The sequence below is a fragment of the Amia ocellicauda genome, chromosome 19 (genome assembly GCF_036373705.1).
Source record: "Amia ocellicauda isolate fAmiCal2 chromosome 19, fAmiCal2.hap1, whole genome shotgun sequence".
Taxonomy (NCBI): Eukaryota; Metazoa; Chordata; class Actinopteri; order Amiiformes; family Amiidae; genus Amia; species Amia ocellicauda.
In genome coordinates this window covers 9,319,257-9,345,487 of record NC_089868.1, presented here as the reverse complement: position 1 = coordinate 9,345,487, position 26,231 = coordinate 9,319,257, and the positions used below count along the sequence as shown (strand labels likewise).

Here is a 26,231-nt window from a genome sequence, read left to right as displayed (position 1 = left end):
AATGGTTGTGCATGAAAATCCCAGTAACTGAGCAGATTGTGAAATACTCAGAGCGGCCCGTCTGTCACCAACAACCATGCCACGCTCAAAATTGCTTAAATCACCTTTCTTTCCCATTCAGACATTCAGTTTGGAGTTCAGGAGATTGTCTTGACCAGGACCACACCCCTAAATGCATTGAAGCAACTGCCATGTGATTGGTTGGTTAGATAATTGCATTAATGAGAAATTGAACAGGTGTTCCTAATAATCCTTTAGGTGAGTGTAATGTGTGAATGGGAAATCACGTTAGCTTTGCGAAGATCATTTTAAGTAGTGATTAAAAAGATTAGTTGTCAGGAAGTCATGAAGTACACTGTAACGGTTACTGATATTTTAATTATGAGGAATGGATTTTGTGCTCGAGAAAAAAATGATCTTTGTAACATTTCTTGTTATAATCGGTTATACCATTGGATGGAAAATTATATTCAATGGTCGTCAAAAAAGTTAAACTTAATTAAATTATAATAATACACATATTGTTATATAGTTCTAGCAGGGGTATGAATTGGACGGCATGCCAGCACGAGATTTCCCATAAGCCCTGGGGAGGGTGAGTCAGTGTGTCGGATCACATGACCTACAGAGGTCCCATTATTGGTCAGTATCAATATATAGATTTGAAAAGATGTTGTAATCATTGCCTTACTAAAATTGACATTGCAATCCCACTAATCATCAGTTTTAACAGTTTTCTTCAAATGAATTGCACCTAGAACTTGAAGACAATAATATGGACAGTCTGTCTGTATAGTGACATTGTGAAAGTGCTTAGAGATGCGTTAAAGGCAACTCTAAAATTACAACTGATTGATTAATTGCCAAATTATATCAATGTGCATTACAGTGGGAAGCATCAGCCCACAGGGGCAGTATAAGGCACTGCACAGTCCATAGGGGCAATATAAGGTGCTAAAGAAATATAAAAATGTGACATGTGACATACAAAACCATGGTGCTGGGCCCCTGGAGTGCACTGCAATCCTGCCGATATTCTAGAAGAGAGGACGAAATCTCAACCGCTGCCTTATAGAATAATTCCACCCTCTTCAGTTTTAATGATTCATGCTGGCTTTATTGGCTTGCAGGCTGGTAAACTGTCAGGACTTATATAAACAGCCACATTTCATAGCTACACCACTGGCTCTCGTACAGAAAAAAAAGTCTTCCTAAACACAGAGGTGTGTAGGTTGAACTGAGTGGGCTTCCTCGATGGCTAGAATGTAATTGATTTCAAGCGATTTGGGATGACAAAAATGCATTTCAGGAAATATGCATACAGTCTGTGCACAGAAATTAAAACAAAAAAATAAAACCTGTTGATAACAGAATATGTATATGCTTTTGTTTTATTGCAACAATTGGAAGCTGTAAGGTTTTAGTGAAGGTTTGAGCAGTTTGGTAGATTGCATCAGTAGGATTTATGCTACTTCCCAAGGGTTGCATATTATTTTAAGATTATTGGATGGTTAGCTCCACAAAAGATAAAAGAAATACCTTTGATAGTACATTGTATCATATTCCTAAGAGAATATCGCACCAACTAATACAATTACTTCCTAAAGCCCTTCCTGTTTCTGTTCTGCGTACATTGTGTGAATGTCTGGAGACTCATGTTGTGTTGAGAACTTAAGGAGAGTCTATCAATATCAAAAAGAAAAAAGAAAAGGAAAGAAAACTTCATCATCTTGGGGTGCTAGTCTATTTAATGAAGTACAGATGTTTTCTCTGGGGATTAACAATGACCCAGAACACTGTGATGAAATTTGCGATACGCTGGAGCCTTCATCTTTTCATGATTATATTTTTAACGATGAGAGCTGAGAGAGAAAAAAAATCAACAGCATTTGGCATTCCGCTGGCATTAAACTAGGGAGAAGACTGGTTTTAAATAAGAGATGAGCTACTTACTTTGGTAATGTTTTCAGGTGATTTTCTCGGAGTTCCAAAATGCGCAATTTGGTAAGTCTAAGAGGGAGATAAATGGAGAAAAATAGGCTTGAAATCCCCAACTGCAGTGTTATCAGCAAAACAAATTCACACAATCACTTCAAGAATTGATGTCAGAATGTAATAATTAGTTTCCGTGAGATTTGCCCCATCAAACGGATTATCATTTCCCCAGGAGAAACATTTTGAAAAGCGAACACACTACATTGATCCTTGGATTCCAACACAATTTAAGAAGTTGCAAGAAAAAGAAGGAATGTGTAATTATATACTGCATACTATATACAATGCCTACAGCCCCCTGGTAAGCAACTTTCCCTGGCCATGTTTAGGCTGACAATAAACACACAATGTTTATCTAAAGCTGAAAAAGAAAACTGAAATAAATTGCACAAACTGAGCCACAACATTTGAATGGATGAATTATTCTACAAATTAGAGACTGCAGCTCTTCCTTTACAGTTAAAAAGCTTCACAGAAACTCAAAAACGAAGCTAATGATCCTTTCGTGAAATGCAGACACCTCTAGAGTGGAACTCTGGGATAGCTGATTGAGCGCAGCATAAGGAAATGGGCACAGCTTGACAAGTGAACAACTTCACTTGCAAACATTCAAAATGGTCAAATATTCTTAACTCTGTTCTATTTAGTGACTTTGTAGCTTCCCATACTTACATATAAACTAATATATAATCATGCATGCCTCCATACATATATATTGTATCAACATGTATCAAATGTACAGATGTACAGATAGATAAATTGGTAGGCAGGTGTGCAGGTAAATAGATAGATATACAGAGGCAGTATCCATACAGATATAGATTGAGAGATAGACAGACATTTTGATCTATATAATGTTATATTAGCATTTCTTTTTATTTTTAAATTTTTTTAATGTACCTAAACATTAAAAATATATTGCCGCATAACATGTTTGAATACAGTGTGCTCAAATGTATTTAAGTGCATGTCATATCTTTAGTTTTAGGATTTTTCAATTAGCTAAATGCATTATTTGACATGTTAAAAACCACAAGTCTGCTTAACTGATTAATCTATTGTTTCCCTAATGATTTCAATGTTATACCAGTACATCAGTGTCACACTTTGTCACACATGTGCCAAAGACAATAAAAGATTATGTGGACTATTAGAAAGGGAATACTGATGCTAGGATTCATTTTTTTCCTCCATTGGATTCTTTATCTCCAATATAAAAGTGTTTCAGATCCTTATCAGAGGATTTGCTGTGCCCTAGTGGTCTTGCTTTTTTGGTCTTGCTCCAGCTACATTTTTTCCAGAAATGTAATACAAGCTCATGTATAGTGTAAATAAGGAATTTTGTGTTCTGAGGAAATTTGGGGAGCTCTTGTGTCCATTTCTCTACGTCATATAAAAGAACAATGCAAAACTCAAACACAGGGGTATTTGGACAACTTCACTTCAAACTGATCTCAGTTGAATTAAAAACGGCTTCTGACATCAGTATTATTTGAATTCTCATATACTACAGCCAAACTGCTTAATCTTACCTCCCGAAGTTGGCAGGAAGATATTCCAGAAAGGCATCGTTTAAGAAGAGCTGTGTCAGGTTTAGGAGCTGCGTGAAGCCATCTGGGAGTCTGGGGGAAAGAGTTGAGAATGAGATCCGCTTAAACTCTGACACTGTGCTCAATTTAGAGGGTTAAGTACATCAGAGTAAAAAAGAAAAGTCAAAAACATCTGGATGTTGTAGTCATGACGTGGTTCCATCCACAGCAAAGCCTGCTTGTCTATTCACGCCTTTTCTTATCTTGTTTGAAATTATTTCACATCTAGCATACAGTGTTAAGTACCCTTTAACTTAAGGTCAAGCTGGTATTAAATATTTTTCAAAAAGAGCAATAAAGATATTTGCAATTATTTTAGTGTGATTTGCTTTGTGGGCTTGTAGGACATTTTGGCCTAAGATCTGTATGTGTCTTGTAACGTTGCATCAGAAATCATAAAACCCCTGGGGATTGGATTACAGATTGGATCACTTTCATAATTTGCAAAGGACAGCTTGTAGATTCGGAGGGTTCTTCGCCACAAATACGTGTTGGTAATGTAATGTTATATGCGTTGGCAATGCAATCAAAAATAACAGGAATCTTTTAAATGAGGGACACTGAATGAGAATTGTGACCCGCTAAGCTGAAATCCACGTCGTCTGATAGACACGGGAAATGCCGAATCTCATTTCATGAGCCCATTGTCTCCGCAACATTCAAACCCCTGCTGCTAATGGGACCACTGTTCCCTGGGTTGGTTAACCTCAGTCTTTCAAGGTATTTCTTGAAAACTGGAGGTGCGAAATATGTACATGTGCATTTGATATCGCTGTTCAGAATAGTTGATGTGAAAATGGAAAAAGTCCCAAGCGTGAAGCAAATTTAAACCAGAAAAAAATAAACAAAATTGTGGAACGTGTTGAGGCACAAAACCCATCAACAGTTTAAAAGATGGTATGGAGAGCATGTTCAACTCAAGAACATGTTAGTCCTAAAAAATGCTACACAGTGAAAATATGTTCCATCGGAAAATCATTCTCCCAACCCATGATGCTGATTGCAATCTAATTCAAGGTAAAAAAAATGAATCAATTAAAACTCCCTGGTGTAAATAAGTTTAGAAAAGCTCAATATGTTAGTTATCTGGCACAGAGACTGCAGATTTATTAATCACAAACTGAAACCAAGTTAATCTTTAATACATACTGTTTACTATCATGCAATATTTATGTTCATAGCAGTATTCAATATCAAGCCATATATGTTTGACTTCAGGAAAATTTTGTCTTTAATAACACACATATAAGCAAAAGTCGTACAAAGTAATTCTTAATATGGGAGAGTAAGCATTGAATAACATGAGGATACTTACTTGGTAATTGGATTGACACTCGCTTCGACAACTGTTAAACATTTACAGCATTTAATGTTATCTGGGAACTCTTGAATACCTTAAAGATAAAAGAAAAACATGTAATGAGATGAGATTCAAAGCCAAGCAGATTTTATTTTCTAGCTTACAGACTCTTATATATTTGCCAATCTCCAGAACCCTTACCATTTTTGCTGATGTCTAGCTCCTTAAGGTTTACAAGGCTGGCAATGGTGGTGGGCAGATTGGAGAGGTCATTGTCAGGCATACTCAGTTTCCGAAGTGCTTGACAGTTGAATAATTGCTGGAAAACAAGGTTATTAATTTAGTCATACAATATTCCATGCAGATCTCATAGTTCTACATGCATTCTTGGATTGAGTCTTGTCCAATAGTTACATTAATTTATTGTATAGGCATTTGATAAAACAAAAACAACCCACACACTGGTCAGTTAAACTCTGCACATTGTATCACCAAAGGCAGGGGGAGGTTAAATAAGAAAATCTTGATTCTGGACGTCTTTCCAGCATATCTTGGAATCATAGTCTAAAATATATAAACTATTAAAGATTCAAATCTGCCCTTTTTCATATGTTACATCTTTTATTAATTTAATATTATATGGATGTCTATTCAAAGGGGAACTAGCATGGTTCCTAAAAACATGCTATTATGCGTGTCTATGGTGCATAAGTAAGATGTATGTTTCCAGTTGGATTCCATCATAAAAGCAACTTCTTAAAACTAATATAATGGCGGTTGTGGCAAGTGGCACTGAAGCACCAGATTTGTCTTCTACATGGCGAGTCGAGTCTTTATAATAAGTCAACTGAACCTTTACTTTTCACAGTCTTACTCCTTGAGAGAAATTATATAGGAAAGACTGAAGACTTGTGTTCTTCTTTTCTCCTTTCCAACAACATGAATGCGCGGTGTAGATTGTTTGTGCAAGTAAACGATCCCGCATTCAAAAGCGAGAAAAGCATCAATCTGCAGTCATCATTTTAATCACAGCGCATGCCGATGTTTGCATCACTTGAATGATCCCACTTGCCTACACTGGATTGTATGAATAGGCTAATGCACAGTTATGTATGTTACATTGTGTGATATTCTGAATCAAATGCATTCACGAGGTGAATAGTAACTGTCTTATTCCAGTACAGTGTGCAGAAAGTCTAATGGTGTTTTCTGCTATGTTTAAGCTATCCAGGAAGTTATGACATGAGACATCCTGAAACCCTAACCCTTAAAGTTTTCAAAGTTGCTTATATGATTGAATCGAACCGGAAAATTGCTATGCATCATGCACTTATACACCATGCGTTTAGGTTAGTGCCCTCTAAGGCATACCAAAGCTTTTAACCACATAATATTGGAGAATCTCTGCAGAGGTCTTTCAGCGACTGTTTTACAGTATCTGAATTGGAAATTAAGCATTAGAATTGAATGCCAAGGCCAAACAAATTAAATACAGCAGAACAGAATTGTATCAGTGCACAATGTAATGTGTTGTTCTGTGACTACTCTGTATAGTGTTATTATATCCCTGCAATATTTCCTTTAAGATCAACAATCAGAGAACAGCATCGTCTGTGGGTGTCTGCAACAAACTGCCAAAGCATGTTATGGATCCTGAGACCATGACTAAGAATTGTGATAGACTTCCTGCATCATACATACATGAAACAGAAGAGCAGAATGTCCTTTTCTAATGTAAAACATGTCTCATTTTTGTATGTGATCCTGCAAAAATGTGAAAAACGTGGTCAGAATGTTTGGGTCTAAATGCCCAGAGTTATGTTTTGCGCAGACCCAACACAAAAACTCTCCCAGTCGACACCATTCCTACAGTCAAGTCTGGTGGTGGCAGCATCATGTTATGGGGATGCTTTTCCTCAGCAGGGACTGGAAAGCTTGTTAGGATTGAAGGAAAAAAATCACCTTTCTACAGGGCAATGATCCAAAGCACAAGGCCAAAAAGTCCAAGAAAAACAAATACAAATACAAATGTCTTTATTAGCATTAAGATAATCTACTGTTTACTTTTAATGATTAATACCTTGAATAAACATTGTGCCTGGAGAAGTGTGAAGTCACCTGAATATTCCTCTAATTACAACGCACTCAGGCAGCAATCTAACTTGTTTCAATTACACAAGCAAAGAGTGTGTGCAGGGCTCTTAATTGAGTGTTTATTGTCTGAATTGAGTGGTTTATTCCTTGTTTTTGAAATACATACATACATACATACATTTTTTAATAATTAGATATATCAGGGATAATGTCTGTGTATAGTCATTACATTCTCAAGGTGTGTTCTGTGGTATTATAAGAATTCTTTTTAATTTAAAATAACTTGGAAAAACAAACCTTGCACTAAAACTGCTACTCTGAAAGCTAATGCAGGGGGACAAATAGGACTCAGATTCCTCTCCAATGTAACTGGTTCTCTACAGCAACTGAACTCAATTTGCAGAGTCTTTAAAGACCCTGGATTGTTGGTTTAGAAATGTACAAGGAAATGAAGACACTACATGGCAGTGGTGAGCTGTCAGGATTGAGGGGCTCTAGAGACGGCTTCTCAGCAGGCAAAATGCAGATCTCCTATTTCACATTTCTAATTAGGCACTCGGTGCTTTCAGGAAACAACAAATGCGGAGGAAAAAAGGAAGTTACACCTTACATGTTACATGTAGGATGAAGACTATACACATAAACTGAAAGGATTTAAGAAGCATTTGGCAGACTATTTGGAATACATCACCATGACCTTCAGGGTTTACGCACACCAAAATCATAATGCACTTTCAACACCCAGGGGAAAGAAATGTCCCTCATGAAAGCTGGAATGTAAAGGAACTATATATAGCACTCTTCAACACATCTTTTCACTTAAGTTTTGTTGCTCTTTTCTTTGGAATTGACACCCCATTCAACTGCTGTAGCTCCCTGTATGAACTGTGTGATTAAACTTCAGCCTTTGGCAAAGTCTCTGGCAAAACTTTGAAAGCAAATGTCTAATAATTGAAAACATACACCGGCAAGGTGGATGAAACAGCAGCAACAATGCAGTTAGTGTGTGAGGATTTAAAAAACAAACAAAAACTAAATAAATAAATAAATAAATAAATAAATAAAAATCCCTACATACACACTGAGTGTACAAAACATTAAGAACTCCTTCCTAATATTGAGTTGCACACCCTTTTGTACTCAGAACAGCATGGACGTTCACAGGCGTTCCCCAAGGCTCCGTCCTGGGTCCGTTCCTGTTCTCTCTCTACACTCGCTCCCTGGGCCCCCTCATCGCATTCCATGGTTTCTCCTACCACTTCTACGCTGATGATGCCCAGATCTTCCTGTCTTTTCCCTCTTCTGACCCTCTCATCCCCTCTCGCATCTCTTCCTGTTTGTCTGCTATCTCCACCTGGATGCACTCACACCACTTCAAGCTCAACCTCTCCAAATCGGATCTGTTTTTCCCCCACTCTTCCTCACCTTCTGCTGATCTCTCCATCTTGATCCCCTTGGAATCCACCACACCCTCTCCTTCTTCTTCCACTAAAAATCTCAGAGTAACCTTCGATCCTGCGCTCTCCTACACTCAGCACATCACCATGCTGACACACACCTCTAGATTCTTCCTGAGCAACATACACCGAATCCGTCCCTTCCTCACCGACTACTCGACTCATCTGCTTGTCCAGTCACTGGTCCTCTCCCGCCTGGACTACTGCAACTCCCTCCTGGCCTGCCTGCCTGCAACTACCACCCGCACGCTCCAGCCCATCCAGAACTCTGCGGCTCATCTGGTATTCTCTCTGCCCCGATTCGCACACGTTACTCCACTGCTCCGCTCCTTCCACTGGCTCCCGATACCGGCACGCATCCAGACATTGACCCTCACCTACCGCTGTCTCGACCACACTGCACCGAGTTACCTTCAGACCCTCGTCTCCCCATACATCCCCTCCAGACCGCTGAGGTCTTCCGTTTCCAGAAGACTAACTCAACCTACTCTCCACTCCCACTTTGTTTCTTAGGCCACTGTAACTACAGCCATACCCCATACATGTCAAGATACGATGGGTTGTGCATTCTTTTATTGGTCTTTTGGCACCAGTGTTGTGCAGAACTGTCAGTTCACCAACTGTAGCCTGTCTGTTGCTTGCACAATTCATGTCAGCCTCCTTTGGCCTCTTTCACCAATTATCCATTTAAACCACTGGCCTGCAGTTGGCTGGATGTCCTTTGGGTTGTGGACCATCCTTGATACAAATAGGAAACCGTTTAGCATGAAAAACCAAATACCATGCCTTGTTCAAAGGCACTTGTGAAAAAACTGGTGTTTTTCTTCTTTTTAGTGGTAACCAAGCTGTGCCATCATATTCAAAGAGAAAATAAAATCTACGTATTGTAAGCATGTGTCTTAAGAAGCAAGTAGCAGGGTTCTGACAGATTACTACCCTTACTACAAGAACACCACAAGCAGTGAACGCATGAACTCTTTGGTCTTGCCCATTTATCCACTGATTGTCACACTTACACAACCCATGTCTCAATTGTGTCAAGGCTTGATAATCTGTCTTTAACCTGTCTGCTCCCCTTAACACGTTACATCAAAAAGGGATCATAGCTTCCAGCTGGAAACCAAAAGTCAAAACCAAGAAATACATCTTATATAAGCCAGCCACTAAAACAAGCAGGTGCGAACCATAATGGCTCTCTACTTTGAAATGATGTAAAGTATGACTTAAGAGCCCGCAATTTCTTTCTTTTAAAGGGATCGAGAATGGAAATGTGAGCTTCTACAGCCAGGCTCCCAAAAGAAATATAACTTAACATTTGTTAGTCACAGACAAATTGCTAATACTTTTAAAAGCCATATGACCCATTACTTGCATGCATGAATACATTTATACCAGAGGAATCCAGTCTTCAATATAGCTCTGGGCTTCAGTCTTTGCACAAATGATTTAAACTTACATAAAATGCAATATGTTCACAGATTTTTTATGTTGGTTACATAACCTTCTGAAGGGCAAATGTGCAAAAGGCCACATTATAGAAACTTTCCCAAGAAGAAAATGTTATTCCTTGATTATTTACTTTAACTGAATGTCACATCATTAATTTAGCAGTGTATTTCATGGCCTCATTTAATTTCTTAGCTGAAATATCATTTTAATCTAAGTAATACTTAGATAAATATCAGTGTTTTTGGAGTATCAGGATGAATATGTGTACAAAAACACAAGCACCGGAAATCTGTGGAGTGGCATAAAAAGGCTTATGTGATTTTTAGGGTGTTAACTCTTCCAAATTGATGTATAGAGCAGTGTGAGAGAGTAAACTGAAAATGTACTTGAGTGGAATTGTAAATACAATGGGTGAAAACGTGAAAACAGAAGTCTTATTTTCATAGTTTCATAAACGGTTTATCAAGGCTTCTTCATGCATGTTGAAACATATGTGTTCAGTCAAAATTGGGGGGAAATGAACATCTCACTGCAATCCACTCATGATGGGAAACCACAGTTCACAAGAATTGGCAGCACAAAAATGCCACAGAGAGAGAAGGCAACAGAATGAAAAGTGTCATCCTCTGAACCAGGACCCAAGAGAATCTCAGTGGCACATCACATTTCTCCAAAATCTATTTATTCATGCAATTTGAAATTATTCTCCTGAGAAAAAAACATGAAGGGCACTAAATCATAAGCAATGGTCAAAGTACTATGAAAAAAAAACCATGAAAGTTTAATTTGCAGGCAGGTCAGTGCTTTGATTTGACTTAGGCCACGGCGCTTGAAATTCATAGTATTTACCAAGTCAGCTGTAATGCTGTTTCTGTTTGTTAGGTCTTGACAAGTGAACTGTGGACTGAGCCAGACACCTGCAACCAACTGTGACTCTGTGCCTACTGCAGAACAAGCGACTGAATACACGTTTGTACGATGGCACCGAACAAACAGGTTCAAATGTGACTCAGGGACACAGGCCTCAGGTTTTATACTAAGTGAGTTTTTGTTATTGTCTTTTCCTTCATTTTTATTGCCAAACTATGGCTTCTAAGAAAGGCCTGTGGCTGTGAGAATATTTCCCTCACTTGTATATATAACAGTGGGCGCTGGCCAAGGTGCTGATACACAGGAAGCTCTGTCCAGGGTGCTGAAGTCTTGCTTCCTGAGTAAGAATGCTAAGTTGTCTTCATTTAATGAGATCTTTACAGGATACTGATTCTGTATGAATTGCTTTTGCTGTCACCTTCTATACACAAATGTGTTCTTGTTGCTTTGTATGTAGAACTATATATTTAATTTTTTTTTACATTTTTTGTTTTTTCTCCACAAATCTCTGCTGCTAGGATGCATTTTCAGGAAAACACCATTTTAAGGCTCTCTAGTTGTCATGGAAACTGCTGATCTTTCAGGTAACTTAATGTGATAAAAAGACAAAAGTGATATGCTATAAATGAACCACCTTCTAGCATCAACACATTACGACCAGGAAAAATATGCATATAGAAAAACGCTAAAGCAAACAAAACAAAACAAACAAGTCATGTTAATGAGACCTATGAACATGTTATACTTTTTCAAAATTAAAAACAAACATCCATTATTTAAAAAAAAAAAAATCCTAGAAAACTCTGTTACATGTTTTTAAACCAGGAATTTGTGACCAGCATAAAAGTTGAAATGGTCATTACTCATCTCACTATATACAAACTCTGTATATTGCACAACTGAAGGTGAGTGTGGCCTATATATATATATATATATATAGAGAGAGAGAGAGAGATCGACAAAAGATACACCAAAAACAGATAATCTCTGAAGTGAAAGGTGCAGAGAAATCCTTGCACAAGGTATAACAAGAAATGTACATAATTAAAAAACTGAGCTCTCATCACCCCTATCCTATGGAATTAATTGATTTAAAAAAATATATTATTTGTTTCTGATGTGTTTTATTTGGTTTATATGGGAAACTTTCCACGGATGTAGGCCTGTGCTGGCTCGGCCACAACCTACCTTGGGCAGCTCTTCGATCTGATTGGCGTCTAGGTATAGTTCTTCCAGCGTGCGCTCAAAGCTGAATATCTCCTTGGGCACCTGCTGGAGGCTGCAGTGGGAGTAGTCTAGCACTGAGATGACCTCCTCCTCACCACGGAAGCATCGGCAGGGCACGAGGCGGCCAATGATCTTCCTCTTGGTGGTCATCTCCAGACAATGCACTGAGAAGAACAAGGGAAAAAGGGCAGATCTTTTAGAGTTGTACACAAACCGCGCCCGTCCTTGGCATTAGGATTATATTTTACGTTGCAGCCTTGAAGTGATGGTATCAAAATGCACAGTTTAACTTCAGTGGTGTCAGAGATCTCGACTTAAATATATAGGACTGTGACTGAAGCGAAGACTCTCAAAGGTCTGGAGAGAAGCATTCAATTTATCTAATTACATAAATAAATAGACTAGGAGAATAATCATCATTTTCTGTGTCTGTCTCTGCCAAAACCAGCTTCATATTTTGCAACAAGAGTTAATGCGTTCACTGCTTGTGGTGTTCTTATAGTAAGGGTATATCTGTCAGAACCCTGCTACTTGCTTCTTAAGACACATGCTTACAATAAGTAGATTTTATTTTCTCTTTGAATATGATGGCACAGCTTGGTTACCACTAAAAAGAAGAAAAACACCAGTCAGGTCAGACAGAGAATGAGAAAATTAAATTAGTGTCTGATATGCTGAACTGCTGTTGCCACGTTCTTTCTTAATTGTCAAGGACACTTTTTAAGTGTGATTAACAGGAATGAATTAAATTCCCTTTCACACCTTGACTCTACACATCTTATCTCGAGACCCTGTTAATTATAAAATGTCAACATGCAGCTATTTTTTTTTTTCTTAATTGCAAAACATAAAAGTCTTGAAAACTAACACTGCAACATTCTCTTATTGGTGACATGACAGAACACATGTACTTCAGCAAATATTTATAAGGGTGTATCTGGATAAAGACTAACATCCAAGGTGATGATACATTGATATCTTTTTACATTTTATTGACAATTTATTTTGCAGTGTAAAATACATGTTTCGTTAAAGCACAGGTTAAACGATTCTAAACTGTGAATAATTATATGTCTGTCAATAATAAAGTAATGTTTTTTATGCAGCAGTTTTGAAATATTTAAGTTTTGTTTCAATGCATAGGCATAAGAAAAAAACAGTATTGTGAATTAAATAGATCCCTCGTTTGGCATGGGAATGCATTAAAGCACATTCACTTGTCTGATGATTATTTCTCCATAATACAAGAGTGTGTTTTTTTATACACGACGATGAGTGAGATATGAATAATGTAATTAAATGATTTCGAATAAATTAAGACCCAAGACAGCTACTTAGTTATACTTTACTTTCTCTTTTCAGAAATAATTTTGGCGCGAGTGCATTTATCTAGTTATTACACAGACCGCGGCAAGCATGGAATTCTGATTAACGAAATAAAATAAAGATCTATGTTAATTCAAACTCCTGCTGAAGGGTAACACTCTGCATACTGAAAGACTTTGTGATCAACATTCAGAGCACAGATATCAACTCTCCACAGTTTCTGATGGCACAGCTATAGTATTGCATCGGACATAATCTGGTTTCTGTTGAATTGCAGTTTTGACAATTTTTATTTGAAGATCAGAATTTTTCAAGAAAAGAAGGCTGCCCAAAGGCTGGATAGCACAGAACTCACAATGGTTTTAATATTGCAGAAAACTCTTCAAAATGTGATCACTATAATTAATACACTGCTCCAAGATTTAGCAGTTGTCCTATTCCCACTTTTAAGTTAGCACAATTAATGTTAAGACAGGAAAAATATAAAATGTCAAATAAAGTCATACAAAATACAAAGTGTAATTCTACTATAGTGGAATATACATGGAAAATGGGGACCACTTTATAACAGAATAGCTATTTCAATATAAGGAGTTCTTACAGAAAAGGTCTGCTTGAGAAAAATCTATAATTACTCGTCATGTTTTGAGGTTGTACTACTAAGGCTTTGTCTAAGAAAAAACATATTATATATGATACATTATATATTATACCCATAGTCCCCAAATGGGGATCCCTTACGACACAACTGGGGAAAAGTCTGGAAAATCGGAGCAGTGGCGTGTTCACAGATTGCAAATGTCTGCCAGCAATGACTTCTGCATCAGCTGCTTTGAATAGCTAAACTGGGTCAAGGAATCTCTTTTGTTTTCCAAAGTGACACATATGGACAAGAAGCTCCCTCAACCACTGCACGTCTTCTCCAGAGCCATCAAAAGAACGTTCTTTTCTTTTGATACATATTAAAAAAAAGGCAAGAGCAAGTTATATATTTAGGCCTCCATTATGGATTTCTAAAGATCTCTAGATGAGGGCAGTATGAAAGCACAGTTCCATTAGTGCTGTTTGTGACGCCACATTTAAAGAATGTGGAATGCTTACATAAGAGAGAAGTATTGGGTACACACGAGTTAGGAGGACAGCCCCCTCTTGGCAGGTTCTCTGATCTAAAATAAACACAACAATCGAAAAAAGCATTATCCTGTTATGCTACCTAGTTATAAAGTTATGAATACCATATACAGCTCTGGAAAAAATTAAGAGACCACTGCATTTTTTTTCTTACTTCAGCATCTCTACATGTATGGCAGCCATTCCATTCCAGTGTCTGTTGAATTCCAACACAGGCACACATTCTACTGAATGAGGTACTGATAAGGTGATCACCTAATCCAAATCTTATTTAATGAGAAAAAGTATAAAAACCACTGCTGTGGTCATCACTATCCTCTTGCAATAGGACCAGGAGGATGGCAAGAACAGTTCTAGTAGTACCTCAAAAGTAACTGGAATCAAAAAATATCTATTGACCATGCCATAAGAGTTGAAAAGGAAAGTTTTGAGTGAGGAAAAGAAGGATTAAATTCTGGCTACAGATACAATGGGATACAGTGAGAGTAGGGGTTGCTTCAATCCTTAAAATTTCAAAGACGGCGGTTCATAAGAACAAGGTCAAGCAGCAGACATTGGGGACAACAAAGCTACAGACCGGCAGAGGGAAAAACGACTCTCCACTGACCAGGATGACCACCAACTCATTCGAATGTCACTCAACAACTTTAGGATGACATCAAGTGACCTACAAAAAGAATGGCAAATGGCAGTTCGAAACAGGCTCGTAGGGGCAGTGCTAAAGTCGTGCAAAGCTAGAAAAAAGCCCTTCATTAATGAAAAGCAAAGAAGAGCCAGGCTCAGGTTTGCAAAAGACCATAAGGATTGGACCATAGAGGACTGGAGCAAGGTCATCTTCTCTGAGTCCAATTTTCAGCTTTTCCCAACACCTGGTCATCTAATGCTGAGACAGAGACCTGGAGAGGCCTACAAGCCACAATGTCTCACACCCACTGTGAAATCTGATGATCTGGGGGTGCTTCAGCATGGCTGGAATCGGGCAGATTTGTCTTTGTGAAGGACGCATGAATCAAGCCACGTACAAGGTTGACCTGGAAGAAAACTTGCCTCCTTCTGCTCTGACAATGTTCACCCAACTCTGAGGATTGTTTTTTTCCAGCAGGACAATGCTCCATGCCACACAACCAGGTCAATCAAGGTGTGGATGGAGGACCACCACATCAAGACCCTGTCATGGCCAGACCTGAACCCCATTGAAAACCTATGGAATGTGATCAAGAAGAAGGTAACAAGCCATCAAACAAAGCCGAGCTGCTTGAATTTATGCGCCAGGAATCCCATTAAAGTCACCCAACATCAATGTGAAAGACTGGTGGAGAGCATGCCAAGACGCCTGAAAGCTGTGATTTGAAAATCAGGGTTATTCCACCAAATATTGATTTCTGAACTCTTCCTAAGTTAAAACATTAGTATTGTGTTTAAAAATGAATATGAACTTATTTTCTTTGCATTATTCGAGGTCTGACAACAAATCTTCTTTGTTATTTTGACCAGTTGTCATTTTCTACAAATAAATGCTCTAAATGACAATATTTATATTTGGAATTTGGGAGAAATCTTATCAGTAATTTATAGAATAAAACAAAAATGTTAACTTTATCCAAACACATACCTATAAATAGTAAAACCAGAGAAACTGATAATTTTGCTGGTCTTAATTTTTTCCAGAGCTGTATATATAAATACTGTAGGTGGGGTGCAAAATGGCAGACTTGGCCTATACTTCATCCCCCAAAAACCCTTGGTGAAGCATCATTGCCTGGGATCACCTGACCAAAAGTGAGTCCCATAATTGATAAGGCAGTGGTTTAAAAGCAGGAACTGGAGCAATCCTGTGTCTTCCATCTACATCAGTAATTCACTTTTTGCTAGGGACTACAATTCTGGATAGTGACTTAGGTATTTAGTGTTTGTCTGTAGAGGTTTTGTGCCAGCAAAAGCTTAGGGAGGACAGGCCCAAAAAGGAATTCTGTTTTGTGTGGGGTTTTGTTTTATTTAAATAATAATAAATTCTATACATATTCATTAATATTCTGCAAGTTTCCTTCATTTTGCCCCTTAATCCTCTTTTACCATATTTATGAAAATGTACATTTATTACAATATTACATATATATATATATATATATATATATGTATATATACACTCACCTAAAGGATTATTAGGAACACCATACTAATACTGTGTTTGACCCCCTTTCGCCTTCAGAACTGCCTTAATTCTACGTGACATTGATTCAACAAGGTGCTGAAAGCATTCTTTAGAAATGTTGGCCCATATTGATAGGATAGCATCTTGCAGTTGATGGAGATTCGTGGGATGCACATCCAGGGCACGAAGCTCCCGTTCCACCACATCCCAAAGATGCTCTATTGGGTTGAGATCTGGTGACTGTGGGGGCCAGTTTAGTACAGTGAACTCATTGTCATGTTCAAGAAACCAATTTGAAATTATTCGACCTTTGTGACATGGTGCATTATCCTGCTGGAAGTAGCCATCAGAGGATGGGTACATGGTGGTCATAAAGGGATGGACATGGTCAGAAACAATGCTCAGGTAGGCCGTGGCATTTAAACGATGCCCAGTTGGCACTAAGGGGCCTAAAGTGTGCCAAGAAAACATCCCCCACACCATTACACCACCACCACCAGCCTGCACAGTGGTAACAAGGCATGATGGATCCATGTTCTCATTCTGTTTACGCCAAATTCTGACTCTACCATCTGAATGTCTCAACAGAAATTGAGACTCATCAGACCAGGCAACATTTTTCCAGTCTTCAACTGTCCAATTTTGGTGAGCTTGTGCAAATTGTAGCCTCTTTTACCTATTTGTAGTGGAGATGAGTGGTACCCGGTGGGGTCTTCTGCTGTTGTAGCCCATCCGCCTCAAGGTTGTACGTGTTGTGGCTTCACAAATGCTTTGCTGCATACCTCGGTTGTAACGAGTGGTTATTTCAGTCAAAGTTGCTCTTCTATCAGCTTGAATCAGTCGGCCCATTCTCCTCTGACCTCTAGCATCAACAAGGCATTTTCGCCCACAGGACTGCCGCATACTGGATGTTTTTCCCTTTTCACACCATTCTTTGTAAACCCTAGAAATGGTTGTGCGTGAAAATCCCAGTAACTGAGCAGATTGTGAAATACTCAGACCGGCCCGTCTGGCACCAACAACCATGCCACGCTCAAAATTGCTTAAATCACCTTTCTTTCCCATTCAGACATTCAGTTTGGAGTTCAGGAGATTGTCTTGACCAGGACCACACCCCTAAATGCATTGAAGCAACTGCCATGTGATTGGTTGGTTAGATAATTGCATTAATGAGAAATTGAACAGGTGTTCCTAATAATCCTTTAGGTGAGTGTATATACATATATATATATATATATATATATATTCAAAGCAGAATCTCATTTTAAAAATCATTTGTCATCCTGTTCAGCAAGCACTGCATCACAAAGAGTATTATGATGAATAAAAAGTGTTATTACAGGAAAATAAGTGGGCGACTAATATCAAAGTGTAACTGAGGGGAAAAATTCTAATTGAATATGCTTACCTGACATCTTGTAAAATCTATCTAATGCTACAGTGAGGGAAAAAAGTATTTGATCCCCTGCTGATTTTGTACGTTTGCCCACTGACAAAGAAATGATCAGTCTATAATTGTAATGGTAGGTGTATTTTAACAGTGAGAGACAGAATAACAACAAAAAAATCCAGAAAAACGCATTTCAAAAAAGTTATACATTGATTTGCATGTTAATGAGGGAAATAAGTATTTGACCCCTTCGACTTAGTACTTGGTGGCAAAACCCTTGTTGGCAATCACAGAGGTCAGACGTTTCTTGTAGTTGGCCACCAGGTTTGCACACGTCTCAAGAGGGATTTTGTCCCACTCCTCTTTTCAGATCCTCTCCAAGTCATTAAGGTTTCGAGGCTGACGTTTGGCAACTCGAACCTTCAGCTCCCTCCACAGATTTTCTATGGGATTAAGGTCTGGAGACTGGCTAGGCCACTCCAGGACCTTAATGTGCTTCTTCTTGAGCCACTCCTTTGTTGCCTTGGCTGTGTGTTATGGGTCATTGTCATGCTGGAATACCCATCCACGACCCATTTTCAATGCCCTGGCTGAGGGAAGGAGGTTCTCACCCAAGATTTGACGGTACATGGCCCCGTCCATCGTCCCTTTGATGTGGTGCAGTTGTCCTGTCCCCTTAGCAGAAAAACACCCCCAAAGCATAATGTTTCCACCTCCATATTTGACGGTGGGGATGGTGTTCTTGGGGTCATTCCTCCTCTTTCAAACACGGCGAGTTGAGTTGATGCCAAAGAGCTCGATTTTGGTCTCATCTGACCACAACACTTTCACCCAGTTCTCCTCTGAATCATTCAGATGTTCATTGGCAAACTTCAGACGGGCCTGTACATGTGCTTTCTTGAGCAGGGGGACCTTGCGGGCGCTGCAGGATTTCAGTCCTTCACAGCGTAGAGTGTTACCAATTGTTCTCTTGGTGACTATGGTCCCAGCTGCCTTGAGATCATTAACAAGATCCTCCTGTGTAGTTCTGGGATGATTCCTCACCGTTCTCATGATCATTGAAACTCCATGAGGTGAGATCTTGCATGGAGCCCCAGACCGAGGGAGACTGACAGTTATTTTGTGTTTCTTCCATTTGCGAATAATCGCACCAACAGTTGTCACCTTCTCACCAAGCTGCTTGGCCATGGTCTTGTAGCCCATTCCAGCCTTGTGTAGGTCTACAATCTTGTCCCTGACATCCTTGGACAGCTCTTTGGTCTTGGCCATGGTGGAGAGTTTGGAATCTGATTGATTGATTGCTTCTGTGGACAGGTGTCTTTTATACGGGTAACGACCTGAGATTAGGAGCACTCCCTTTAAGAGAGTGCTCCTAATTTCAGCTCGTTACCTGTATAAAAGACACCTGGGAGCCAGAAATCTTGCTGATTGATAGGGGATCAAATACTTATTTCACTCATTAACATGCAAATCAATTTATTACTTTTTTGAAATGCGTTTTTCTGGATTTTTTTGTTTTTATTCTGTCTCTCACTGTTAAAATACACCTACCATTAAAATTATAGACTGATCATTTCTTTGTCAATGGGCAAACATACAAAATCAGCAGGGGATCAAATACTTTCTTGCCTCACTGTATATAACCCATAGGTCAACTCGTTTTAGAGGTTTCCAATCATGCAAGTCACAACTTTATGTCTCCAGCTTGTATAACATCATGTGCAATTTCTGTGTATAATCTTTTCTTAATTAATATGTGTCATCTGGGGCAATTTGCCACTTTAGCAATTGTGTAGCTTGTGCTCAGAGTAATGGGACGCTGTTCAAAAACTGACTATTCTGGTTAAAGAAAGATTGGTTTATCAGTTTGGGTTTCCTGGGTCAATACGGTTCTTCAATTTATCCTGTCAAAAAAAAAAATCAGGGAGTGAAATTTGTAGAAGTCAGAAAGATTGATAGAAGTATCCCAAAAACAAAGTTGTAGAACAAGAAAAGAAGAAAAGGACACTTGGTGTTGAGAAACAGACTGTTTATTTTGGAACTGTCCATTTGATTCTGTTGTGGCACCATGCAAGGTCACCAGAGAACCTCAGATGACTCCACATCATCTTCAAGTGTAATTATGTGAGCAATTGTTGAAACCAGACAACTCTCTGTTCAGGGATGTGGAACCATAGGCATGTGTTTGCAATTGAAAAGTGACAGTTCCTACCTAAAGACTTAACAAATAAAAAAAAATGACTCTCTTAGGCATAGGTTAACAAAATCAAACGGCACCACCACCCCCAAAGTATGGCCTTGTCAGTATTTAATTAAAACCAGTGCCCGAGATTCGGAGGCACTTCCCCACTGCTCTCTCTTGCAGCCTGGGAGGAGTTATCTTTATAAAATTATTATATTCCTTCAAAGAACTCAGACTTCAACTCTCCTCTTTTGTTCTGTCAGCTGCCTGGAGCAAAAACACAATCAACGTGAAATTAATCACACTTAAATTGATAGCAGTTTGGTGGGCTTGGAGAAGCCTTTCACATGGAAGAGGAGATAAGATAAGGTGCTTTTATCTTTACACACAATAAATTAATAAATAATTCAGTGCAGTGCCAGTGTTTCCATTCATGTTTTTATACACCCTACCTGGGCCACGCTTCTCACTCCTAATCTCGCCTGCTTTAAAAAAATAAATGTCTGCAATTTGTTCACTTGGTTCACACAGAAAAAATACTCAAGTCATTTCAAAAGGTGCCCATATGGCAGCGATAAATATGTGCTGAGATTTTGAGGATATAAAGAACAACAACCCAGGTTTGTAATCAGTGTGGGGAGGCAGCTATAAACTACTGATTCAAAATGTTCTTTGTGCAAAGGAAATGTAATAGAAAAAGCATTTACAGCAGGTTGTCAGGAATATAGAATGGAACAACCATAACTATATCTACAGATGTGTGACAAATTAAAGGAAAAACCTGAATAAATGAGTGGAGGAACATAACGAATGCAGATGTCTCCAAACAGGTGTACTGCATGACACAATTAAGCAATTAACATCCCATCATGCTCTGTGTCATGTATAAAAATGCTGAGCAGGCCCAGTTGACCTCGATTTTGGATCAAGATGGCAAGAGGAAAGGATCTAAGTGACTTTGAAAGAGGGGTCATTATTGGGTCACGAATGGCAGGAGCTTCAGTCACACAGACGCTCAACTGGCTCGTGTTCTGGACAAGTGGGCAAGTGCATGTGTGGAGACACCAAGAGAACAGGACAGGCCTGACTGCTTGACCCCTACAGTGAGGGGGTCTGGAGGCTCTGTTATGCTGTGGGGGGCATTTTTCTGGCATGGTGTGGGTCCACTTGTCCCCTTAGAGGGAAGGGTCACTGCAAATAATGACAAAGTTATTCTGAGTGATCACCGTTATCCTATGGTGACACATTTTTATCCTGATCGGAGTGGTCTCTTCCAGGATGTCAATGCCCCCATCCACAGGGCACAAGGGGTCACTGACTGGTTGGATGAGATCTCAGCCCAATTGAACACCTATGGGAGATTTTGGACCGCCGTGTTAGACAGTGCTCTCCACCACCATCATCAAAACTCCAAATGAGGGAATATCTTTTGGAAGAATGGTGTTCATCCCTCCAGTAGAGTCCAGAGACTCGTAGAATCTGTGCCAAGAGCACTGAAGCTGTTCTGGCGGCTCGTGGTGCCCAACACCTTACTGAGACACTTTTGTTGTTTTTTCTTTAATTTGTCACCCATCTGTATATGTAAATATTATCTTTATCTATGCTATGCACTTGGTGCTAAACAAACTAATAGTGGACTACTGGAATTACTTTAGCTTGTTTGATTGATTAAACTTTGGTCTGTCTAATTTTGTTTGACCAGTCTGCTTTCTGGATTATTGTTCTCTACCTGACCATATTGAACTGGACTGCTGGTGCTGATGAATAAAAGTAAACACCTCTTTCTTCTAATGGCACTAAATACAAAAACAAAAACACAAACCAGTGTAGACTTTAGGAACCCAGGTGGAAATGAAATGTAATTTCCCATTGTGAAAAACATTTGATTGGGGCTTTTCATCTCACACAATGGCCAAAACCAAATTAGAACTCTATACCACCTACCTATCAAAAATTACAGACCTCTACTGAGTGGTGGCTTATTTTTCTGTTAGAAGGGGCTTTCTTCTGTCAATAGGTCTGCTCTATAATTTCAATTAGCAGGTGTGTCAACATTTTGATTTGATCTAGGCTTATGTTGCATAACACATTCAGTCAATATATTTTACTGGTAGTGAGTTCGATTTCCCATTACAATCCTTTGGAACACTATGTGACCTATTTAATGGCCTGGATGCCCTGGTGGGTGCAGTCATTGGGGTTGGGGTACTACTGATATCGAAGTATCCCCAAACAAAACACCTACTTATTGTTACAAGGCATAATTGAGTATAATGCCAGCATAACAGATCTAAGCGGGTAACCACATTTTCATATTTCTATTCATTTCATCCTTTCGTAGCTGTATTTCAGTAATTTTTGCAGGCGGCACCATAATTTTGGTCACCATACTGATACTGTCTACCTATGTTTTCACCTTCAGCCCTCAATAAGTATATCTTCCCCCATTTTTCAGTGCAGCAGACTCTTCAAATTCACATGCATCTCTACTGCTGAGAGAGATGGAAAAAGAAATAGACACTGATAAAGGGAGGTCATTAAAAATAGAAGTGCTCCGATATTAAACTGCACAAATCCAACACCCAAGGAGCAAGTGGGATTCGAACAGAGGCGATGGAGATATAGGCAAATCTGTCTTTCAGTCCAGAGTCCATGGGGCGTTAATAAAAGGTCAAGCAGAAAGTTCGGGACTCTGCAGATCCATTATCTGGGATCACTCACAAGAGGTAATGCTGAGTGAGATTACATAACACAACAACATCCGAAAATTTCAGGTCAGACCCAACAATCCTCCTATCAAGAGAGGGGAATCTTCCCTGCTATTACTCTTTGCGGTGACATTATACTTATAAACTGCACTTTGACCGATAGAAATGCCTGGTCTCCAACAGAAAGCTACTGCAATGTAATGTTTAATTAACAAGAGTATATTTAGCTAGAGGTTTTTCCAAGAAGAGATAATTTGGCATTTAATGGATGAAATGAGCCAGTCAGACAGCCTTCAAGGTTTCTAGCCCTCACACATTGCATTGCCAAACACCTTATAAAGCCTACACAACCAGCCAAATAAAAGAGAAAAACTCTGCGATGTTAACAAAGACCCACCAGATCTGTTCAGGGTGCTATGGAAACAGTATGACGCAAGTGCAGATTCTGCAGAAATGACAACAGGCAATCACAAGGCAGAGATACAACTTCATAACTGTAGCCATGATTACTTTATATGTTTTTTTTCCTTTTTATTATTACTATTTTACTTGTTTTTTTAAATCTATAGCACTGAGATTGAAGGTTGAAATATGCGACGTGAATGAGAACAGAAAATATAATTATTAAAGACCTGATACGTATCTGCTACACTCAATGATTATTTACAGGTCATGGCAAGTTCTGATCTTGGTGGAATATAGAACATCAAATATCATATATATATGTATGATATTTTTATGAAAACATATTTTTTTATATTGAGGGATGAAACTTTGTCAGTTGCTAAGACAACAACAGCATACATTGAAAGATATACAGATTCAATTAAATTACACTAGAATACTGGGATTTGTGTTTGAACAAGCAGCTAAACATCATTACTTAATGTGATTAAGCTTACATGTGAAATAAACAATAATTCAGAACAATAATTAAACAAATACTGAATATAAATATATAGATAAAGATCCTGAGAGTTATAATATAGGCAGGGCTCTAAATGTATGCAGCTTCCTTTCTTCCTTCAAAGCAGGGCCTCAATTGCCAATATTGTATGTATAATTTGCTTCGTGGTCATTTCCAACCATGTAAAAACCCTCAAAGTGAATAAGGCAGGCGGATATTTTCAGTGGTAAAGCAACAATATACTGCAAATGCTCATTAAAAATAAATGTTTATTCAACATCTCAATTCCTCAGGGTAAATTGGAGCCAACAAGACACGTGCAACTGGCAGATAAAGTATTTTATTCTCACGTCAGCAACATTTACCGTTTGCGTGACCATCTCGTATGGAGATGTTTTCATTGCTTAATCAGTGTTAATAATTCTTGAAAATCCTCCAAATTCAAATTTGTTTCATTTATATATAACATTATTACTATACAAGCATTTGAATGACATGTAGGTTTGACTCAAAGAACTGCATTTAACTAACATTGACACGGGAATGTCCTAATAAGGGAAATGGGGACCTAAACAAAGTTAAAACAAATCATATATATACTTCAGTCAACTCCTGTTCTGTTGGAATAATTTACTTGTCCATCAAAACTCTGTCAAAGTCGCATTTCCTCTGGTTACATTATATTTGAAGTCATGGAAATATGCTTTTACCAAACCACAAATAAAATGCTATATAGGTACTACACAACCAATTAAATACAATCAGAACATAATTAACCAATTAACCAGAATTAAGACCTGCATTCTAGATAGTTTAGTTATGGAAATGGCCCTCTGAATTAAATAATAATAATAATAATAATAATAATAATAATAATAATAATAATAATAATAATAATAATAATAATAAAACAAAACTATTGTATGAAGTAATCATGCTGTAGCTTAATTCAATTTTATAGCACAAAAGCATTTTGCTACCGGTGTTAAGTTAATATTTCTTCTTTTTGAATGCCTTTGTGATAGATGCTTTTCTGGTTTAAATGAACTCAGTAATGAGATTTGCATCAAAGAATGGAATGACGAAACAGCCACCTCAAGGGGAAAAATTGTAATTAATTATGCCGAGTCGATAACATTCATCTTTGAAGAATCTTATTTTGCATTTCAGTTTATTGTTCCCCTAGACAGTGGTTAATATTTTATCTGCTGAAAAACACAATCAATTAATCACTGTTTTACTTCTCCTTGTTTCACATGAAAGGTGCAATCAGCTTAAAATCGCAATGCTGATATGACTTGAGCGCATAAATATTTATAGTAATTTTCTTTGAGGCCAGTTCATTAAATCACCTTTCCCGGCAGTGGTATGTAGTTAATGCGTCTGATGCAAATTAAGTCTTAAATGACAACTCTAGGTAATTGCTGCATGTATTTGAGATCAATGTTTGAGCTGTGTCATAGCATTAATTCTAGCTCATGACTGGTCATGAATCCAGCCGTACTCACAGTACGATACACCGGGCAAGCCACACACACCAGTATATCAAGCTAAGGGAATGCAACTGGACCTTCTTCACACAGAGAATTGCTTACAAATACTGTTTAATACATTGGTGCACTGCACAAGCATTTGAGGAAAGGAGGTTGTCATCCCATTTGTGCCTTAAATGACTTCAATCAACTTAATCTATGTGCAGTTAGTATAATCTAATGGTTTTTGTTTTTCCTGATCTTAAAGAAGTATTCTTTCTATTTTCCTGATGGTTGTTATCAGGGTGAAACACAATTTAAATTTTTCACTGGTAAATAATTATATTGCAAAGCTAGCATTCCTTTTTAGTGTAATTTCTTCTTATTCACCTATTTGTGGCATAAGAACGATTTAGCTGGTAAAATACCACTCTGAACAAAAACTACACAGAAGAGACACCCAGAAGACATGCCATGGAAAAAGAAAAAGTTTGAAGAAATTGCCAATGCACCATGACTCAACATCAGTGATACAAATCTTCAAAGATTCCACGAGCATCACGATGTTTTAAAAGATATATCCACAGTATTGAATCAAATTAAATTCATTAATAATAAAATTGATAATGTCTGGCAAAATGTCTTCACTAAATATCTTGCAAATATTCACTGTTCCCATTTTAATCATCATTACCATTTTGGTTAGTATTAACCATGTACCTGCTAAATATACATAAATACACACTACAATAGCTACTCTAAAGTGTATTTAAAATGTAAAAAAGGTATTTTGGAGCCTCCTAAACCATTGAAAGTCTAAGGGGGTGAATACTTCCTATAGCCACTGTACTTAACATTTTTGGAACATGTTTTACACTGAGAATTTGATTAACTTTAATTTAATTATGAGCCAAGATGGTTGACGCCTTTATCTGACTCTTTTAAGCTACTTTGGATCTTATCTCTGTTGTATTACACTCCT

General features: G+C 38.2%; 1 protein-coding gene across 1 annotated transcript in view; it reads right to left on the bottom strand.

Moving 5' to 3' along the window:
• Positions 1–26,231, bottom strand: part of lrrc7 (leucine rich repeat containing 7) — a 150,782-nt gene that overhangs the window by 68,644 nt on the left and 55,907 nt on the right. The window contains exons 2-6 of the mRNA XM_066692203.1: positions 11,943–12,145; positions 5,086–5,203; positions 4,900–4,978; positions 3,528–3,617; positions 1,954–2,010 (exon numbers count right to left, since the gene is read on the bottom strand). Of these exons, the coding sequence (XP_066548300.1) occupies positions 1,954–2,010; positions 3,528–3,617; positions 4,900–4,978; positions 5,086–5,203; positions 11,943–12,145 (547 nt within the window). The remainder of the gene's footprint in view (positions 1–1,953; positions 2,011–3,527; positions 3,618–4,899; positions 4,979–5,085; positions 5,204–11,942; positions 12,146–26,231) is intronic.